At 44.9% G+C, this 17,805-nt stretch overlaps 2 protein-coding genes across 2 annotated transcripts in view; one reads left to right on the top strand and one right to left on the bottom strand.

Moving 5' to 3' along the window:
- The first annotated feature begins 298 nt into the window (after window positions 1–298).
- Window positions 299–4,370, top strand: LOC105700560 (ribonucleoside-diphosphate reductase large subunit). The gene is made up of 11 exons (XM_012426507.1): window positions 299–432; window positions 557–645; window positions 755–932; window positions 1,016–1,379; window positions 1,462–1,766; window positions 1,849–2,011; window positions 2,078–2,466; window positions 2,550–2,737; window positions 2,819–3,127; window positions 3,205–3,393; window positions 3,474–4,370. Exons 1-11 carry the CDS (start codon window positions 396–398, stop codon window positions 3,738–3,740), a joined length of 2,478 nt encoding a protein of 825 aa, XP_012281930.1. The 5' UTR covers window positions 299–395; the 3' UTR covers window positions 3,741–4,370.
- Window positions 4,371–7,507: 3,137 nt separating this feature from the next.
- The window catches only part of LOC105700561 (helix-loop-helix protein 11), a 106,634-nt gene continuing 96,336 nt past the window's right edge, over window positions 7,508–17,805 (bottom strand). The window contains exons 3-6 of the mRNA XM_012426508.1: window positions 14,855–15,005; window positions 14,028–14,290; window positions 13,352–13,800; window positions 7,508–13,280 (exon numbers count right to left, since the gene is read on the bottom strand). Of these exons, the coding sequence (XP_012281931.1) occupies window positions 12,977–13,280; window positions 13,352–13,800; window positions 14,028–14,290; window positions 14,855–15,005 (1,167 nt within the window). The 3' untranslated portion in view covers window positions 7,508–12,976. The remainder of the gene's footprint in view (window positions 13,281–13,351; window positions 13,801–14,027; window positions 14,291–14,854; window positions 15,006–17,805) is intronic.

The raw sequence follows: 17,805 nt of genomic DNA, 5'->3' as shown, positions 1-17,805 counted from the left end.
GATCGCATCCTGTGCTGCCCTCTGGTTTCGTAGGTTAGCTTTCACCGTTTTTTGCCCCCAAGGGCGGCGCAACGAATACGCTCGAAAACGCTCTACGTTGACACATTGCGTTCTATGTGACGCTCCACGTGCTCTATGTGACTCCGACCTTATAAGTTAGAAATAATTTCTTTAACAATCGATTCCACCAATCAAAAGTTGTTTCTGTTCCACTAGTTTCATACTCCAATCAGAATGTTTGGTTACTGAGGGGAACACGTGACCGGATAACAAACGTCGTCGTTTCCGTTTGGCGCTAAAATGTAGTAGAGCTCAGGCTTCCGCATTGCAAGGCTTAGGCTCGATTTTAAGAGATTTTATTTTAATTAATTTATTTTAGTTATTCGTTTGGAAAGATGATTCGCAAAGGGAAGATGTACGTGGTGAAGCGATGTAAGTTGGTGACTATCAGAGCATGTATATTTTTACTTTTAATTAATCGCTTAATGTTAGTGCGCCGTAGGAGAGAGGTCTAAGATTTAAATTTTTATATTAATTTCTTGACGTTCTACAACAGCCGGGCGTAAGGAAGAAGTACATTTTGACAAAATCACATCACGCATACAAAAGCTATGTTATGGGTTGGACATGGATTATGTCGATCCTGTAAGTATACTTTTTATTCTTATTGGATATTGACACTGTATTTTAATAACATAATGAAAATTGAAAGTAACTGCAATGATATAATAATTTATCTAACATGTGATTGCAGCCAGCGATTACAGTACGTGTCATCAGTGGCCTTTATTCTGGAGTAACAACGGTAGAACTTGATAATCTAGCAGCTGAAACTGCTGCGACTATGACGACAAAACACGCAGACTATGCAATACTAGCAGCCCGAATTGCTGTTTCGAATTTGCATAAAGAAACTAAGAAAAGTTTCAGCGGTAATCGTAGTATTCTTTATTTTTCACTGTCAATTTTATTAATGCCTAATTACTTAATCAGTCCTTTACTATGACATTTTTAGATGTAATGTCAGATCTGTATAACGTGAAGAATACATTTACGAATGAACATACACCAATGATCAGTGAAAGACATCACAATATTATTCAGAATCATGCCGATGTATTCAATTCTGCAATTATTTATGATAGAGATTTTAGTTATAATTACTTTGGTTTTAAAACCCTTGAGAGAAGTTACCTACTAAAGATTAATCGCAAAGTCGTTGAAAGACCACAGCATATGCTAATGCGTGTAGCTGTGGCAATTCATGAAGAGGATATTGAAAAGGTTATAGAAACATACAATTTCTTATCGGAGCGCTACTTTACTCATGCTTCACCTACACTATTTTTTGCCTGCACACCTAGGCAACAAATGTCCAGGTACAATCAGAATTTATATAGTCTGATGTTCTTTAACTGACTCACTAAATATATTGGCTAATTGTAATTTATTTGTATTCAGCTGTTTCCTGCTGACAATGAGCGAAGATAGCATCGAGGGCATTTATGATACATTGAAAAGATGTGCTCTTATCAGTAAATCAGCCGGAGGAATCGGACTAAGTATTAATTGTATTAGAGCGAAAGGAACTAGAATATCAGGCACTAATGGAGAATCTAATGGTTTGGTACCCATGATTCGTGTATATAATAATACTGCTCGTTATGTCGATCAAGGTGGTAATAAAAGACCAGGTGCTTTTGCAATGTATTTGGAACCATGGCATGCCGATATCTTTGAATTTCTAGAACTCAAAAAAAATACAGGTAACAATTGTTCCTTCATAATGAAATAGTGGTATTCTTTAAGAAACCAATTCAGTTAGATTTAAACTAATCCAAACTACAGGCAAAGAGGAGCATCGTGCAAGAGAATTGTTTTATGCCTTGTGGATTCCTGATCTGTTTATGAAACGAGTCTTTGACGATGGCAAATGGTCTTTAATGTGTCCTCACGAGTGTCCTGGATTAGATGATGTTTGGGGCAAAAAATTTGAAGAACTGTACACACAGTAAGTACTACCTCTAACTTCGTATTAGGATATTATTACCTTATGTAACGGCATTGTATATTAAAGGTATGAGAAAGAAGGTCGTCATAAGCGTCAAGTGGAAGCTCGAGACCTGTGGTCTGCCATTCTAATGGCCCAAGTTGAAACTGGAACTCCGTACATGCTGTATAAAGATCACTGCAATCGTAAATCGAATCAACAAAATCTAGGCACAATTAAAAGCAGCAATCTCTGTACAGAAATCGTTGAGTATTCCAGTCCTGATGAAGTAGCCGTATGCAATTTAGCTTCCATAGCTGTGAACATGTTTGTTAATCCTTCCACCAAGAAATTTGACTTTGTTAAACTGAAAGAAGTCGCAAAGGTTGTTACACGCAATCTAAACAAGGTCATAGATATTAATTATTATCCCATTCCGGAAGCTGAAAGATCGAATAAAAAGCACAGACCAATAGGTAAGAAACAGTGTCTAAATTGAGTAAAACAATATTCAAAATATTAATAAAGTTTCATGGTAAATATCTTAACTGTGCATCAGGTATTGGCATACAAGGACTGGCTGATGCTTTTCTCCTCATGCGATACCCATTTGAAAGTGAAAATGCACAAAAACTTAATATTCAAATCTTTGAGACCCTTTATTACGGAGCTCTTGAAATGAGTTGTGAACTTGCGGAAAAGGATGGTCCTTATCAGTCCTACGAAGGCTGTCCTGTTAGTAAAGGGGTCAGTATATATCACAAATTTAAAATTCTTGTAAAACAATATTGAAGGAAATTCCTTAATTGATATATTCTTTGCTTACAGATTTTGCAGTACGATATGTGGGGCGTAACGCCGACTAATCTTTGGAACTGGGCAGCTCTGAAAGAAAAAATAGCAAAACACGGTGTTCGCAATTCTTTGCTTATCGCCCCAATGCCTACGGCATCTACAGCACAGATTTTGGGAAACAACGAATCCATTGAACCGTACACCAGTAACATCTATACCCGACGAGTCCTCTCCGGAGAGTTTCAGATCGTAAACCCTCATCTGTTGAAAGACCTTACGGAACAGAATATGTGGAACGAAGACATGAAAAATGAAATAATCGCGAGTAACGGCTCTATACAAGTATGAACGAGAATTACATAAAGATAAAATCGCAGAAGACAATTTATAATATATAATAATTATTTTGAATCTTCTAGAACATCGAAGGTATACCAGATGACCTTAAAGCACTGTACAAAACAGTTTGGGAGATATCACAAAAAGTCATTCTACAAATGGCAGTGGACAGAGGAGCTTTCATCGATCAGTCCCAATCATTGAACATCCATATGGCTACGCCTACGGTGGAGAAGCTCACATCGATGCACTTCTATGGCTGGAAACAGGTACCGGTCACCTACACCAGTAAAAGTGTTCAAGTGAAAGTGTTCTTTCTAATTATAATAATTTTTTTATTTATACCCAGGGCCTCAAGACTGGCATGTACTACCTGCGAACAAAGCCAGCTGCGAATGCTCTGCAATTCACAGTGGATAAATCAAAGCTGAGAAGTGCCAACACGGTTAACGGCCACTCTCCAAATTCGAGTGCTGCCAACATCAGCCTGAATGATTCCTTTTCGGAACAGCAAAAGTGGGACCAAAATCGAAAACGGAAGTTGGATGAAGACAAGCTGGAACCTTCCTTTGTTTGCACGAGAGACAATCCGGATTGTCTATCCTGTGGATCATGAACAGTTTTACCCCAATTTCATATTTAATTTACATATATTCGAATCGAGTCGAAAAGCACCATGAATTCTACTTACGTAAATATTTAAGAATAGTCTTTTAATTAGTGTCATCGAATAACGTATCACTATTTTGTTGCACCGATTGTTGCACGGGTCATCAAAAAGATAGCCCACTCGTTGAGTCTGATTTCGGTAAAGCTTTAAAAAAAAACTCGGAAGTGCCTGCGGAAACGTACTGTCGATGTAATTTTTTTTATACATATATATTTACACGGGAAACTATAATCAAGATTTATTACATGGAGCTACGACGAAGCTGAGCGTTTTCAGCCCGCTCCGATAATTTAAACATTTGTCACAGACTCGTGATCTTGTAAAGAGTTGAAGTTCTTTGGTTTTTATTGAAATGCACATTACCACGTTTTACATTAAGTGGAGCAAATCGTAATGCAAACTGCCTTCGTATCTCTTTCACCGAAGTATATTAAGATACCGAAGGAGCAGGCGTGAGAAATGAATTTAACGACAAATAACATTCTTTATTAATTTTTGTATTTCAAGGTATTTCGAATCAATGCTACAAGCGATAATAAAGATAAGAAATAAAAAGGCGACGAAACTTAAACCAGACATTACACCTCTTTCACATTGGTCTCACAGGTTTTCTCTCTCGTTCTCTCGCTCTCTTTCTCTCTCTCCCTCGCTCTCTCGACTGATTGATTTTTTCGCATTAACTTTTTTCACTTTTTTTCTTTTTTCGTTATCGTTTTCTTTTGTTAATAATTTGTACTTCTCCTGGCGCAATCACTTGCCTCCTTAGCTCCTAAGAAATCGTGTTTCGATTGCTTACCAACGCCGACAGATTTGCGAGGTCTCATAACTATGTCATACAGCGTTACGACGATAAGGGTGTATCGATAACACTGCCACTTGGTCGCTATCGACCTTATCTCGCCGTAAAGAAGAATCGGAGGGGGGGGGGGGAAGAAAGTAAGACTCACCGCGCCCGATCAAGGAAAAGGAAAAGAAACGTACAAGGAAAAAAAAAAATAAAAACAACGCAAATAACCGAGAAAACGAATTTCAAACCGACAAGAAGCGCATGGCTGTCATTTGAAAAGCGGAATTAGCTTAACTCGGGGATATTAATCCGTAATTACAAGAAAGGGAGAGCGGCGTAGCTTCGGCTATTTTGGGACCGACGAATTGCGGAATGCTGTATAAATATGCACACGCGTATATGTGTATATAAATATGCATAGATATAGAGCCTTAAGCCGGTGAACGCGATATCAGGCCACGCACCAAGTTGCATTGTTATGTCAATAATATAATAATCGTTATCATCGCGCCTAGTAAGAAAAAAAAAAAGTAGAAGAAAAATAAAAGAAACTGCAGACCAACCGGTAAGTTAAATGACAATCGGTCGCCGATATAATTACACACCACGTCTATAATCGACAAGTCTCTTCGGAAGTATACAAAATCGGTAGAAAAAGGAAAGTTGAAAAACTGTCTTCCGCGAGGCCGGGGGAAATCCCGAGCCGCACCGGGCGCCATTTTGTGGCGAAGAAAGGGTAGGGAAAAAAAGGGGGAAAAAAAAGGAAACCGTGTACTCCACGGGTCCGGTCGAAATTCCTATCAGCCTCGGCGCTCTTCTTCGTATATTACGTAAAGATTATGGCGTATTCTACGCGTTAAGATACCGTGCTTTCCAAACACTCGTTTCGAGGTGCACTATCGAGCGCGTCGATGGGTAGGAGAGAAGAAAGGAAAGAGAATGGAGGAATTTCGAGCAGCCTTTCGCGAGGAGATTCGTGGGAAGCATTGGTTTCCTTCGAGAGAGAGCACTTACGAGATATCTCGACGATCCTTTCCGCACTTTTATCTCATGAATTCGTCCGAAATCAAGGAGGAGGTGCCGAGCCCTCGCGTTTGCGCGTTTTGGAAGACACGGTAATCTGCCGCCGTACATCCTGTTTATATATATGTATATGTATCAGACCGGGACATAATTAATGATTCGCGATGACAGTAATTACATGTAAAAACCCGCATCCGAAACATTAATCACGCACCGACCTAACAGAGTGACTTCCGCTTTCCCGAAGAGCGATTTCGCCTCGATACGCGATGGAGCGGCATGCAACGCGAAGACGCATCCTCACGGCGGTGAATGGTAATTCGTACCGCGTACAATAAACGTGGTTATTAAATATAGATATACGTAGATGAAGATTGCGTGTTTCCTCTCGGGGCGCCGCACGCGGCATTAGACGTAGGAGAGGAGGCGGAATCGCCGCAGGCCCCCCCGTCGTCCCCCACGCGACACCTTTCACAAAGCCGAGATTACATCCTACATATCCGACATATCATTATTATTACTTGTTTTTTTTTTTCCGTTTACCTAAGAGTCTCTTTTCATCCCTCTACTAGAAAAATATAAAATGTGTAACATCTAGTTATACGTATAGCCGTCATGTGTGTTTACATACGCGATAACGGTCTGGTGTGTGTGGGGGGGGGGAGGAGGAGGGGATTAACGCTCTTGTCACCCGTTAATATTTATATATATAATATATGTATAATATATATGCATGTGTGTATGTACACAAAACGTGTAATATAATTTAATACTGCGAGAGCTCCGACGAATTTGCTTTTAAATAGGAATTACCATTTCTTTTTCACTTTACGTAAGCTAGAATATGCGATTGTGTCTTGCGAAAGGTGTCGCGGGGGGGGTGACGAGGCTCCCCGGAAGTTGCGCACGAGATCCCCGGTTATCCAAAATGGCGACTCCGCTTCCGGCGTGTCTGGCACAAAAGTCGCACTCGCTCGGGGCCTCCGTGGTCTCTCTCGCATACGCGATACTTATCTGTACTCGGTAATACGACGTCTAGTCGGAACGGACACCACACACGCACTCGTTTCTCTCACTTTCTCTCGTATACTCGCTCGCGTTCCTTTCCGCCCCGAAATCGGGAGAGAACTGCTCGGCGCGGAACCTCGACACCCGAGACCACAAAAACTCCATCCTAAACCTAAACCCTCTCGACCCTCTGCAAGGTCAATTACATTTAATCGACGAAAAACTGCCAGAAGATACATTAACCCCCTGACATTGGCGATTTGTTTGTAAATTTATAATTTATAAACAAATTCCACGGTAGAGACTCATAAGATATCGGTACAAGGGTACGGGACTTATAAGTCATCTAACGTTACAGAGAGGTTGAAAAGGGGTTTTTGTTAATTTTTTCAAATAAATATAGAATATTCGAGCGACTTTTCAAGTACCCTCCTGGATGGCGACTCGGTTGATAAGAGATTATCAGCGGCTCGGGTGTCGCGGTCGCATTAGCGCCTTCTACCTAGGAATTAAACGATCAACGTTTAATGCCGCATTTTAAATTTCACCTAATCGTCGCTCAAAGTCGGAAATTAAACTCTGACGCGATCCTAGTTCTTTCTCAGCGCCATATCAGCCTCCTATCACTCGCTCTTTATCACTCCCTTCCAAGGACTCGAAGAAAGCCGCCCTCGTATACGCACCTCCTGACGCACCGCATACGCACAAACGAAGCTTAAAAGTTAATAAATTAAAAGGAGAGACACGAAGTCTATCGCTCGCACACGCACTCGCAAAATATCACGGCCGGTTTCCTCGTTTCACCCGTCGATATCTAATCGCAATTTTTTTTTCGGGGCTCGGGGTTTTTGGGAGAGGGGCAGGGGGTGGGATAGAAGTGTACGATATAGCGCTAAATACGTAAGTATGCAATATTCCTTCTTTTAGTAATATATAATAATGACAGCTATATTACTCGATTCGCCGCACGTTTAAATGGTATCTGGTGAGGGGCGGCGGTAATAATGAATAATGATAATAATCGCAAGATAATCAATAATCATCGTAATGATAATAGTAATGTAATGATAATCGGTAATAATAATACATATAATATATATGGGTCTGTCGGTGAATTAATAATGTGGTAATATAATAATCGTAGCGATAGTTCTTTTAAATCCGTACAATGAAGTTATATAAATACATCACAGAGAATTATGTTTTTCCTTTTCTTCCTTTCCCTTCCTACGTATTCCTATATACCACGACCTCGAAAGAAGATCTCGGACACTCGCTCGCTCGCTTTTCTTCTTTTTTTTTTTTTAACACACTCCGAGAGGATGGACAGGAAAATCAACGGAAATGTGAAAACAACGAGTGGGGGAGAAAAGGAAGGAATTTAGTCGCCTTCCTTTTCCCCCCACGAGCCTCGCATCGCGGGACTCTTTTTCCCCCTTTCCTTTAGCTCGGCTTGAAAAATGATGCGGATGCCCCCTCTTAGACAAAGAAGACATATCAAAAAGAAAAAAGAAAAGATGTCAGGGCTCGTTCGGGTCGGTCGAGCCGTATAGAACGGGGTAAAAAGCACCCCCGCTGACGCGTTTTCGAAAATGCCGGACCCGGGCGAGGTGGTCTCTTTTTACCCCGGTGCTACGCCACGAGCGACGCGAAGAAACGAGCTGCGACCGGGGCTTTTCGTCGGGGCAAAAATCTGTATCCAACGGGAACAGAGTGGAAACGAGAAAAGAAAAAGGAAGAAAGGAACCGTGAAAAGGAAAATGCCAAGAAAAATACAGGAGAACGGAGTCTCCTCCGGAAGAGAGTTCTCCACACAGGCTCCCCGTTAGGAATGGACTCGATTTTTGCACCGATTTTTTCCCTCCCCCTATGAACCTTCCGACGTATCTTTCTTTCTACCGGAGAGGTGGGACACATCTCGAACACACCTGCGAAGTCGAGTGGCGGGACTCGGGAAAGAAACTAAGAAGAAAAACATAAAGGAAAAGAAATGCATTTCGGTGCTCCTTTAGCAAGATACGCCGGAAAGTGCGGGGCCCGGTCGGTCTCTTGTTCCACGGCTCGTTCTCGCTTTCTCTCTCTCTCTTTCTCAATTTACACGCATACATTCGCTCTTGCCCCATTCACGGCGAAGAAGTGCGAACTTCTTCCCTCGTTCTCGACTCTTTCCGCTTTTTTAAGCGCAAGGCGAGAAGAGGTTTTCGCGCTCCCCCGCTTGCACCGTTCTCCGCCCTCTCGCTCGCTCTCACGCGGTCCCCACTCGCTCTCTCTCACTCTCTTCGTATATTAGTGTAGTTTTCTTATTACAAACGTGTACGTTTCAAGTCAACGGCAGTCTGTTCATGTGGTGGCAGCACTTTGCGACCTGCGCCTCGCGATTCTCGGCGCACGCGGCAAACGCAGCTTGAATGAGGAACTTTTTTATCTTTCTTTATTATTACAATTATGCGCTCCGCATATATCATAACGCCGGTCCGTACACACACTTCCGCTCTACATTTCAGTTTCCGCGTTCCTCCGCCTCGCGATCGTTTATCTCTCTCTTATTTGTTTTTTTTTTTTTTGCCTTTTTTCTGCGTTTTCTTCATTTACGTGGATTCGGAAGAGAGTGTTTTTTTCCCCCTACCTACGAGACCCTCGGTACGCGTATCTTCCTTTAACAAGTATCAAAATGCAGACGCAGAGTACGGAAAATGCAAAGTCGTTCCCTCTTAGAGCACCGAGGGCATTCGAGTTGAATCTTTAAAACGACAAATCAGTGACAACGGTACAGTTTAGACTCGTGTCTGCTTCGCACGCTGTTAGAGCCGAGACCTAGGAACTAGCTGAGAGCGTTTAACTTGACACCGATTTAATAAAAAAAATTGTTATCAATTAGGATCTTTACATTTCAAAGCTCGGAGAAAAGCGCTTCGCGAGTTACACGGCCGAGAAGAAGCTTGAGATCACATTGTTTAAGGAGACAGTGCCAAAGTACTGGCGTGATTTTTCACTCGCAGTCATGGAGCGATGTCGGATGTCGTCGTGAAAATTATGTATCAAAAGCTGGTCTTTACTCTTTGTTATTCACTATGGGGATATACTGGGAACACATGGGGTGCGTAACAAAATTGGTCCGCCCTGTATGTGTTATTATCGAGAATGACATGGCCATGAATGGGTAAAAAAGTTGGGAATTAGGTGAGAAGTCTTGACGATGTAACGTGCGAAATGCCTTAAACCGCTTCCTTTAAACCTCCTCCGAATCCTGACAATTTGGACACGCCGAGATGGGATCGAGGTTGACATCGCTAAGCTGTCGGATTATCATTGACAAATGTCTGATACACGAGCCAAGCACGGGAATCCATTTGGATGTTCATCGGACATTCAAGATGCACGACTGCTTCTTCTGCATCTTGGACATTTTTGGATATCTCCAGCGTCATTCCAATGAACATCTAAATTTTGTTGCGTCCCTGTGCATGGCTAGTGCCATCCAGTCGATGCCAGTGGATTAAGATGAATGTTAATTATCTTAATAATTAATACAAATCAGAATTTCATGGACAGAGCGAAGCTGTCATCGCGTCCGATACCGATCTCGGCGAGGCGTCCAAATTCGCGAATCTACCGTGGCATCGTTGGTATGCATTTGCAGTATTTTTCTCATTTACCTCTCGATTCTCCTATTCTACCCCTTGTTTCCCTCGTCACCGATTATAGTTGATTAGCTGTACGGAAACTATCCGGAGTGATCGCAACGGTAACGTAAGCAGAGAAAAAGAAATGTATTTCAAGAAGTTCAAACATCTCCCCGCTGCGCTACATAATGTTTCAAATGTGTACATATACATATATTTATATATAATTTGTATATCTATATTCATATATCTATATAGATTCCTTTTTCTCCACACTTTACTCACGCTCTCTGGCATACTCTCCGTTAACCATCTCCAGTACCTACTCTAGACAGATTTTTAAGTCGCCACCTAATGACAGCTGTCGAAGATCACTCTCCCGTCCTCTATACGAAATCATCGAGTCAATTCCCTCAAAGCAGACGAAAGAAGCTACCCCTTCGTGCAGAAGGCAGATTGAGACGTGGGAAAAAATCTCCTTTCAAAAATCATTCTTCCCTCGGGAGTAATATATATATGTATGTATGTATAATCGATAAGAAAAATAATTCATAGACCAGACAAAATGTTAGCTTTCGACGCCTTCGCGGATATTCGGATTTAGGATATACTCTTACGAACGACCCAGGCCAACTCGCCCCTCGTAAGTCGAAGTGTTACCTTAATTTCTTAATTACGCTTATCCTTAATTTCGTAGTCGCCGTTCGCCAGTTATATTACCGCACAGCCACTCTCGTCTAAATCTCAATAAGGATTTGCCCTCGACACGCCTTATCAGCAATTTGTTAAGTCTACCTATAATCATCCTGCTCCGCGACCTCTTTTTCTCTACACGGATGCGATCGCCATTCCTTTCTCTTAGGGGGGAAAAAAAAAAGAACCATTCGATGAGCCGGTGACATGAAGATAATGAATGTGGAGTTAACGATGAAGGGGAAAAAAAAATAGTCATCGATCTCCGATCGATCGAACATGTTGTCACGCGCGGGGCAACAGGTCGAGAGGCGCGGATTTCTAAGCGCCGCTTTGGTATCTCTCTTCTCCTTCCTTCTTTCACGTACATTTTCATTTCTTATATCCTTTTTTTTTTCAATTTTCTCCTTTTTATATCTTTATCCCTAGTATCACTTTTGTTACGAATAGAAGGAATCCCGCGACTCCCGATACCCAACGCCATAGAAGAAATCTCGTAAATTGACAAAATATCGTTCTGATTATTCGCGCCACGCGAAATCGGCGCCTCCTCGACGCATAAATCGGTTATAAAATCACACGCGACAACGGTAACGCACTTCTGACAAGGAAATCTCATTGTACCGTAGTCTCGGACGCGAGCAACGATTATCGGACCAGGGCGTCCAGGACGTCGTTAAGAAATACTCCGAAACAACTAGCACACTCGGTTCGCGCCGCCCTTAATCAGGGCGGTGTCTTCTTGGGGGAAAACACGAACGTATAAAAAAAAAAAAGACCATTATTCACCGCTCGCCTGTCCCTCCTTTTCTTCGATAATGCTCATTTACATCTCGGACAGTCGGTAGAAAAATTCGAAAACCGAATTCTGAAGCCTACCTCGCGAGGTGACCCCGCGAGAGGAATCTTCAAGGTCGCTCGCCGGGAGGGGAAAAGCAAAATGGCCGCGCGAGAGAACCGGACATCCTCGTCGAGGACCATTCGCTACTTATCGATTAAGATAACACAATTTGGTATCGCTAAATGAGGGATTGAAAGTATGAATTTCTTCCTAACGAGTCTAACTAATCGAAATCACTAGAGGGGGGCTTTGGTCGCCGGAAACCAGGAGGCGCGTCTGCCACGACGACGTCCTCCGAGGTCCTCGAGGAGGTCCATGGTAAACCTCGTTTGGCACAGATTCGGGATGATTTCGGATAGCGAGGGTGCGAAATTCCACCGCGTCCAGAACTAAGCGATTTTCGTAAGCAACCCTGCAAAAGACGTCTGACCAAAGACGGAAAATAAACGCATTGGGCAACAAGCGATATAGGAGTCTCGGTTCTCTCGCTCCTACCCCGTTCCCCCCGCGGCTCGCCCCAAGTTCGCCTACATTTGTCGACTTCCCCGTAACAATATAAAAAAGAAACGTAAATATATATATATATAATGTGTATATATATATATATGTATATTACAATGCACAGCGTACGCCTTACATAGCTAGGAATATTATTGTGGTAGTAATCGCTCGAAGCCTAAGCCTAAGTCTTACAGTGGAAAAGACGCTATCCTCCTCGCTCTTTAACGCTATCGCCTAACCCTCTCTCTCTCTCCCGCGGCTCTCGACTCTCGACAAGGAGAGACCCAAAACAAGGGAGAAAACGAAAATCGTATAAGGACCTCTCCATAGGCGAGGAGCGAGATTCGGAACGCCTCGACCTGGAGCAAGGTGCTCGCCTCGGAGAGAGGGACCAGGAAATATTTACAAGGGGACCAGGACGGGGAGGTTGGGGTAGGACTCCTCGGGGAGGACGGGGTGAGCTTGACGCGACACGGGGGTGTGAGGGGACCGATGCGACGCTAAATCCAGGAGAGTCCCTCGACGAAGGCGCCCTACACCCCGGGGCCGACCCCTCGAGGTCGAGCCCCAACCTGGGTAAAAGTCGACGGCAAGGTGCAGCCCTCGACCTGGGTCAAGGCCGAGATTCGGCTCTTCGGGATCAAGGACTCCGGGCGGGACGTCGCGGCGCGAGTCTTCAGTGCTTCCTCGAGGGCGACCCGGTGGATCACGAGTGCTTGACCACGATGACTCCGGGTCGCTGCTGGGTCTGCTGCTGCGAGTGGAACTGGAGGAAGTTGTTCACCTCGGCGTGCAGGAGTCGCTGCTTCGTCGAGGAGGCCGGCGCCGCGGTGGGTTTGTTCGTCAGCGCTAGGGGCACGTCCTGGGCGGGCTCGTCGCTGAAGAGGTGGTCGCCCTCCAGGTGGCGTATCGCCTCAACGATGGTCTCCAGGTTCTGCCGCGACGTGTTCGCCAGGTAGAGCCGCGCCTGGGGCGTCCCGTCGTCCAAGGAGGTCACTGGCGAGGGCAACCTACGAGAACGTCGACATTAAATTTCTTCACCTCCACCCTGGACGCGAATCGAGGATCCGGGGATACGTACCTCTCGACCTCCACCTTCGGCTCCGCCTTCATCGCCGCCTCCAGGACACTCGGCAGTCGCTGAGGCTCCACGTCCGGCGAAAATGGCCTGCTCGGGCTGGCCGTTATGAACTGGGTCGTCTTGAAGTCAGCCGCCGAGCTCGCGTAGGCCACCCTGGAGGTCGGCGAGAACGAGTCCGAGGTCGCCTGGTCGTCGATCGCTGGGAACACCTGACTGCTCTGGGCGAACCCGACGATCTTCGGACTCGCTGGACGCGATCGCTCGTCCTTCACTTCCTCCGGCACCATATCTGCCGGCTGCGGAGACATCGGTGGACTGGGGTCCGGACTCGACGTCTCCACCGTCTGGGTCGACCCCACCGGAGGTAGGGACACCACGGAGACGACCTGCAGCGCCGCCACTGCCTCCTCTGTCTCCTGCGCCATCACGTTGTCCGTATGCTCGATCACCTGTTCAATAAAAAATACATTCTATCAATTCTCATCTACTTAACCCAACCTTGATTAAACGCGTATAAACGTAATATAAAAAATATCCACATTTATATATAAAAAAAATTTGGATTTTTTTTTATTAGTACATCTAAAAATCTCTAAGTTCGTAGGAAAAAATCCTATTTCAAGTTTTTTTAGGGTAGTAACCCCTTAAGATTTTTTTTTTTTTTTTAGAGACCCACCTCGTGCGGCTGGTACGCTATCAGCTGATTGTCTCGGAACCGCTCGGGATAGAGCTGGGTCTGGATCGCTCTCATCTGCTTCTCCAGGTGCATCCTCGCGTGACGTTCCCTTTCCAGCTGTCGCCTCAGCTCCACCACCTCGCTGTTCACGACGGAGTGACCCTCGGTTGACACCGTTATCACGGACAGCGGCTCCGGGGACATGCTACCCAGGCCCTCGTCGCCGCTCTCGTTCACGTGCATCGGCAAGCTGACCACCACCCCTGGAAGCCCCGGAAAAGTCAATCAAACCCAAACAAGGGGACGCGAAAAAAGCAAGAATTATTGGTAAAATTGATCAGCGCTTCACCCTGGAGGTAGTAAAATTTTATTAAAAACTCCCCCTCAGGGTGAGAAGAGATTTATGTTTTTCAATTCGGAACGTTGTCGCGGCTCAAAAAGCGAAACGCTCGCGGATCGCTCGAGGGGGAGGGAGGGAGGAACAGTTGCACCTTGTGAGGTCCCATTTAGAGGAACAGGTGCATCCTCGGTTAAGTCGTCACCGATCGGGGATATCGCTTGCTTTCTCGATTCTTTTACCCGGCTTTAAACGACTCGAGTTATTTCGGAGGGAAAATAATTACCGGTTGTAATGGTTCCCCCGGGTCTCGGGTTTCCATGAATATTTATTTGGAGAGAAAGAGAAAGGATCCGGCCGTGGGTTGACGCTTTGGATTAGATGGTTTTCCTCGAGACGTTCGGGAATATGGGGAAAATGGACCTAGGGGCGGTTATTCGTAATGGTTCTTTTTTTTTTAATGCTTTTGAGTTTTGGGTGATCAACCAACCTTGGCTCTCCGCCTTGCGCTTTTTGATGGGTGCATCGCCGCCCTCGTGCTGGTTCACCAATCTCTTCAGCTGGCAGTTCTGCGAGAGCAGCTGGGTCTTCTCCTGCTCCAACTGGTAGATGTATTCCGCCGTTTGCTGGAGAATGGCAGCCTGCAAATAGAAGGGAGAAGAACCCTTAAATAAGAGAAAAATAAAAGGAAACAATAGGAAATTTCCTAATCACGAAGAAAATTCGACATCACCATCTGCACCATTTCTCACTCACCGCAAGATGTGGGAAACGTATCGCGGTATTTCCTTATCTCGCAAATAATGAATTTTTGTCAAGTGTCCTTTAATCGATCTCTGGATGACGCTCAATTCTTCGGCGGAGATTCCTCCGCGGTAATTCGAGGGCGAAGCTCGGGCTCCGTTTTAGGGCACCTCGGGTTGCGTGATGGCGAACAATGTTTCTCAGAAGTTGCCGGGGTAATTTATGCTGGACATGCTATGCATGTCCGCGGGACCGAGGGTGTTAAAAGTTGGACACGGAAAGATACGTTTCAAGATCGAAGGCCCCGGTTAACGTAACGAAAGAGAGCGTCCGCGCGGCTGGATCCAAGATGGCGGCCCCCGGTGATAAGAGGTGCGCGCCACTCGCGCGGAACGGCCGAATGATTAAATAATTCGTTATCGCCGAGACAACGTGTAACCGTATATTCCCCGGGAGGGAAGGAAACGTCGCCTCGAATTAAGGGAGGCGATCGAGGTCGCCGGTGACCCCGCCGTGCGGTTTCCACCCGAGTGACAAGGTGTCGCGTGACGTGCGTAGTACGCACGCATCGTAAACAAAAGTGACCTCGTGGAGGGCCCTGACGAAAACAAAAGGGCCAATTGATACCCGGCACCACCGGGACCGGTTGGGACCGAGTCAAGGTACGGTTTGCACCTGCCGACAGGTGGCTAACGAACAGATGCCGAACAGATCCTCGGCCAAAATAAACCAGCCGGGTCTCTCTTCTCTCTGCCTCCACCTTGCCCCGTTTGCCCCCTTTTCCGCCATGTGCGACGCGAACGATAAAAACAAACTCACTCTTATCTCCTTCTCGCGAGACAATGAACAAAACGCGTTAAAACCCCTGATTCCTTCATAAAAGCCACTGATTCATAAAAAAAATAAAAAAATGAGGTCTTCGAATCTCCAACGAAGGGGCGACATATCTCGTTTCCCAGAAACGACGTTCAAGATGCGTATGAAAAACATTAATGAACCCATGAAAACAGGGGAGGATTATTTTTGACTACGCAAAGAGAATCTCGCCGACTGGGCTAGGTAATGAATATTGATTTTAAAAAAATGATTAATTCAAAGCGTACTACTGAATAATACCTGAAAGTGGTGGGAGAGTTAATTAGGTTTTTTCCATTTTGTTTCGTCAATTTGGGAGGGATTTTTAGCCTATCTAGAATGAGGGGAGGATTGATAAGGGTTTTTCTTTTCATTTGGAAAGGACAGGTGCACTTTGGCCGCCCCCAGCGTCCAGCTGATGCATGCAGATCGATTTAAATGGCGGTCGATTGATTTTTCAGGTACGGGAGGGTGGACCTTACTACGAGTCGATTTTCATTCATTTCGCTTCCATTCGAGGAGTCGAGCACACATTCGACTCTCGGTGAATTTACTCGAGCGTGGTTATCGCAGTTGCAATCGGGGAATATCGCGGATTCGGCAAACAGTCGATAAAGAGTCGATACCTTATTCGAGAGCAAACCATCGGGTGTGTGCTCCGTCGTCTTCCCGGAGCTGCGAAACTCGGTGACATTAATGTCGGCCATTGAAGGGATTATCGGATCCGAGCCAAACATTGCGACAACTATGTACCGAGACGATCTATCGTCTCCGCATCGACGTCTACGAAGAAGGGCCCGAAGAGGCTCCCGAAGAAGTGACGACCAGGAGTCGTCGAGGAAATCGAATTCCGCGGCGAGTCCCGCCGCGGAATAAAATTGCGGCTTTATTGCGAGACACCTCCGGATTCGCGGCGGTACATCCGAGAGCGATTTTCCTCCCCGTTTCGGAGGTCCGTAAAAATAAATGGAAGCGTTTCCAGGGCTGGGATTTATTTCCGCACGGTCCACCGTGGAAGACCTCTTTTCATCCTATTTCACCTTTTAAGATGGGTTTCATACGAAGTAAATGTTGTTTCATGCTTGTCACCAGAAATGGACATTTGTAAGCAATGATATTTCGACCGTAATTATTTAGAAATTACCCTTTCTTGTATTATCGCGAACATAGTTATGGTCTACAATTAGAAGTTCTAGGGATAAGAATTTCGACTCAGGTCTCTTCTCTTTCCGTCCTTTCATGAGCCGCCAGAACGTCGAAGGACTTTTCGAAGTCCTCGGACCTCGAACCTTGGACCGCAGGAATCGAACGGCGATCGGGCCGATCTTTAAGAGCAAAAAACCCGCGACAAGGATCCCCTGTTCCGTTGAGCAAACAGAGCCGGGTTTATTTGCACGAGCAGCGGCCAATTGGGCCAAGGAAGAACTCGATGTGCGAAAATTGATAATGGAGAAGACGCACGAATAAAATTCGCCACCGACCCTACCTCCTCAGATTTTCTAAAAAGGTTTCTAAAGTGGGTCTACAATATCAAGAAACCCCACGTAAAAATAATTAATCCGCCGTAATAAGAAACTCATTCCGCAGACGCTTGAAAATGGACCAATCGAATTATTTGGTCCTAGAATTAATATCACTATAATTCCTCCGTAGAAATGATATTTCCGTTTGTAATATTCTGCACTACAACCGCGGTATTTTGGCTGTTACTACAGATTGATTTGCTGATTTGGGGAATTTATGAATGCAAATTTTTTTTTTCTTGCATAGGTCAATGCAGCAACCCAAGATGGTCGCCCCGGTCGGCGCGACCAGAATCTAATTTCACGCTCCATCCCTTTA

Source organism: Orussus abietinus, unplaced genomic scaffold, assembly GCF_000612105.2.
Source record: "Orussus abietinus isolate OABI.00-Male unplaced genomic scaffold, Oabi_2.0 scaffold2, whole genome shotgun sequence".
In the NCBI taxonomy this organism is placed as follows: Eukaryota; Metazoa; Arthropoda; class Insecta; order Hymenoptera; family Orussidae; genus Orussus; species Orussus abietinus.
The sequence above is the reverse complement of the archived record's forward strand: the minus strand, read 5'-3'. Positions and strand labels throughout refer to the sequence as shown.

Coding starts and splice junctions, on each gene's coding strand:
- LOC105700560 (XM_012426507.1), top strand. CDS start 396: ATGATTCGCAAAGGGAAGATGTACGTGGTGAAGCGAT. Junction 2,467..2,549: donor TAAAAAGCACAGACCAATAG/GTAAGAAACAGT, acceptor ACTGTGCATCAG/GTATTGGCATACAAGGACTG. Junction 3,128..3,204: donor CGAGTAACGGCTCTATACAA/GTATGAACGAGA, acceptor TGAATCTTCTAG/AACATCGAAGGTATACCAGA.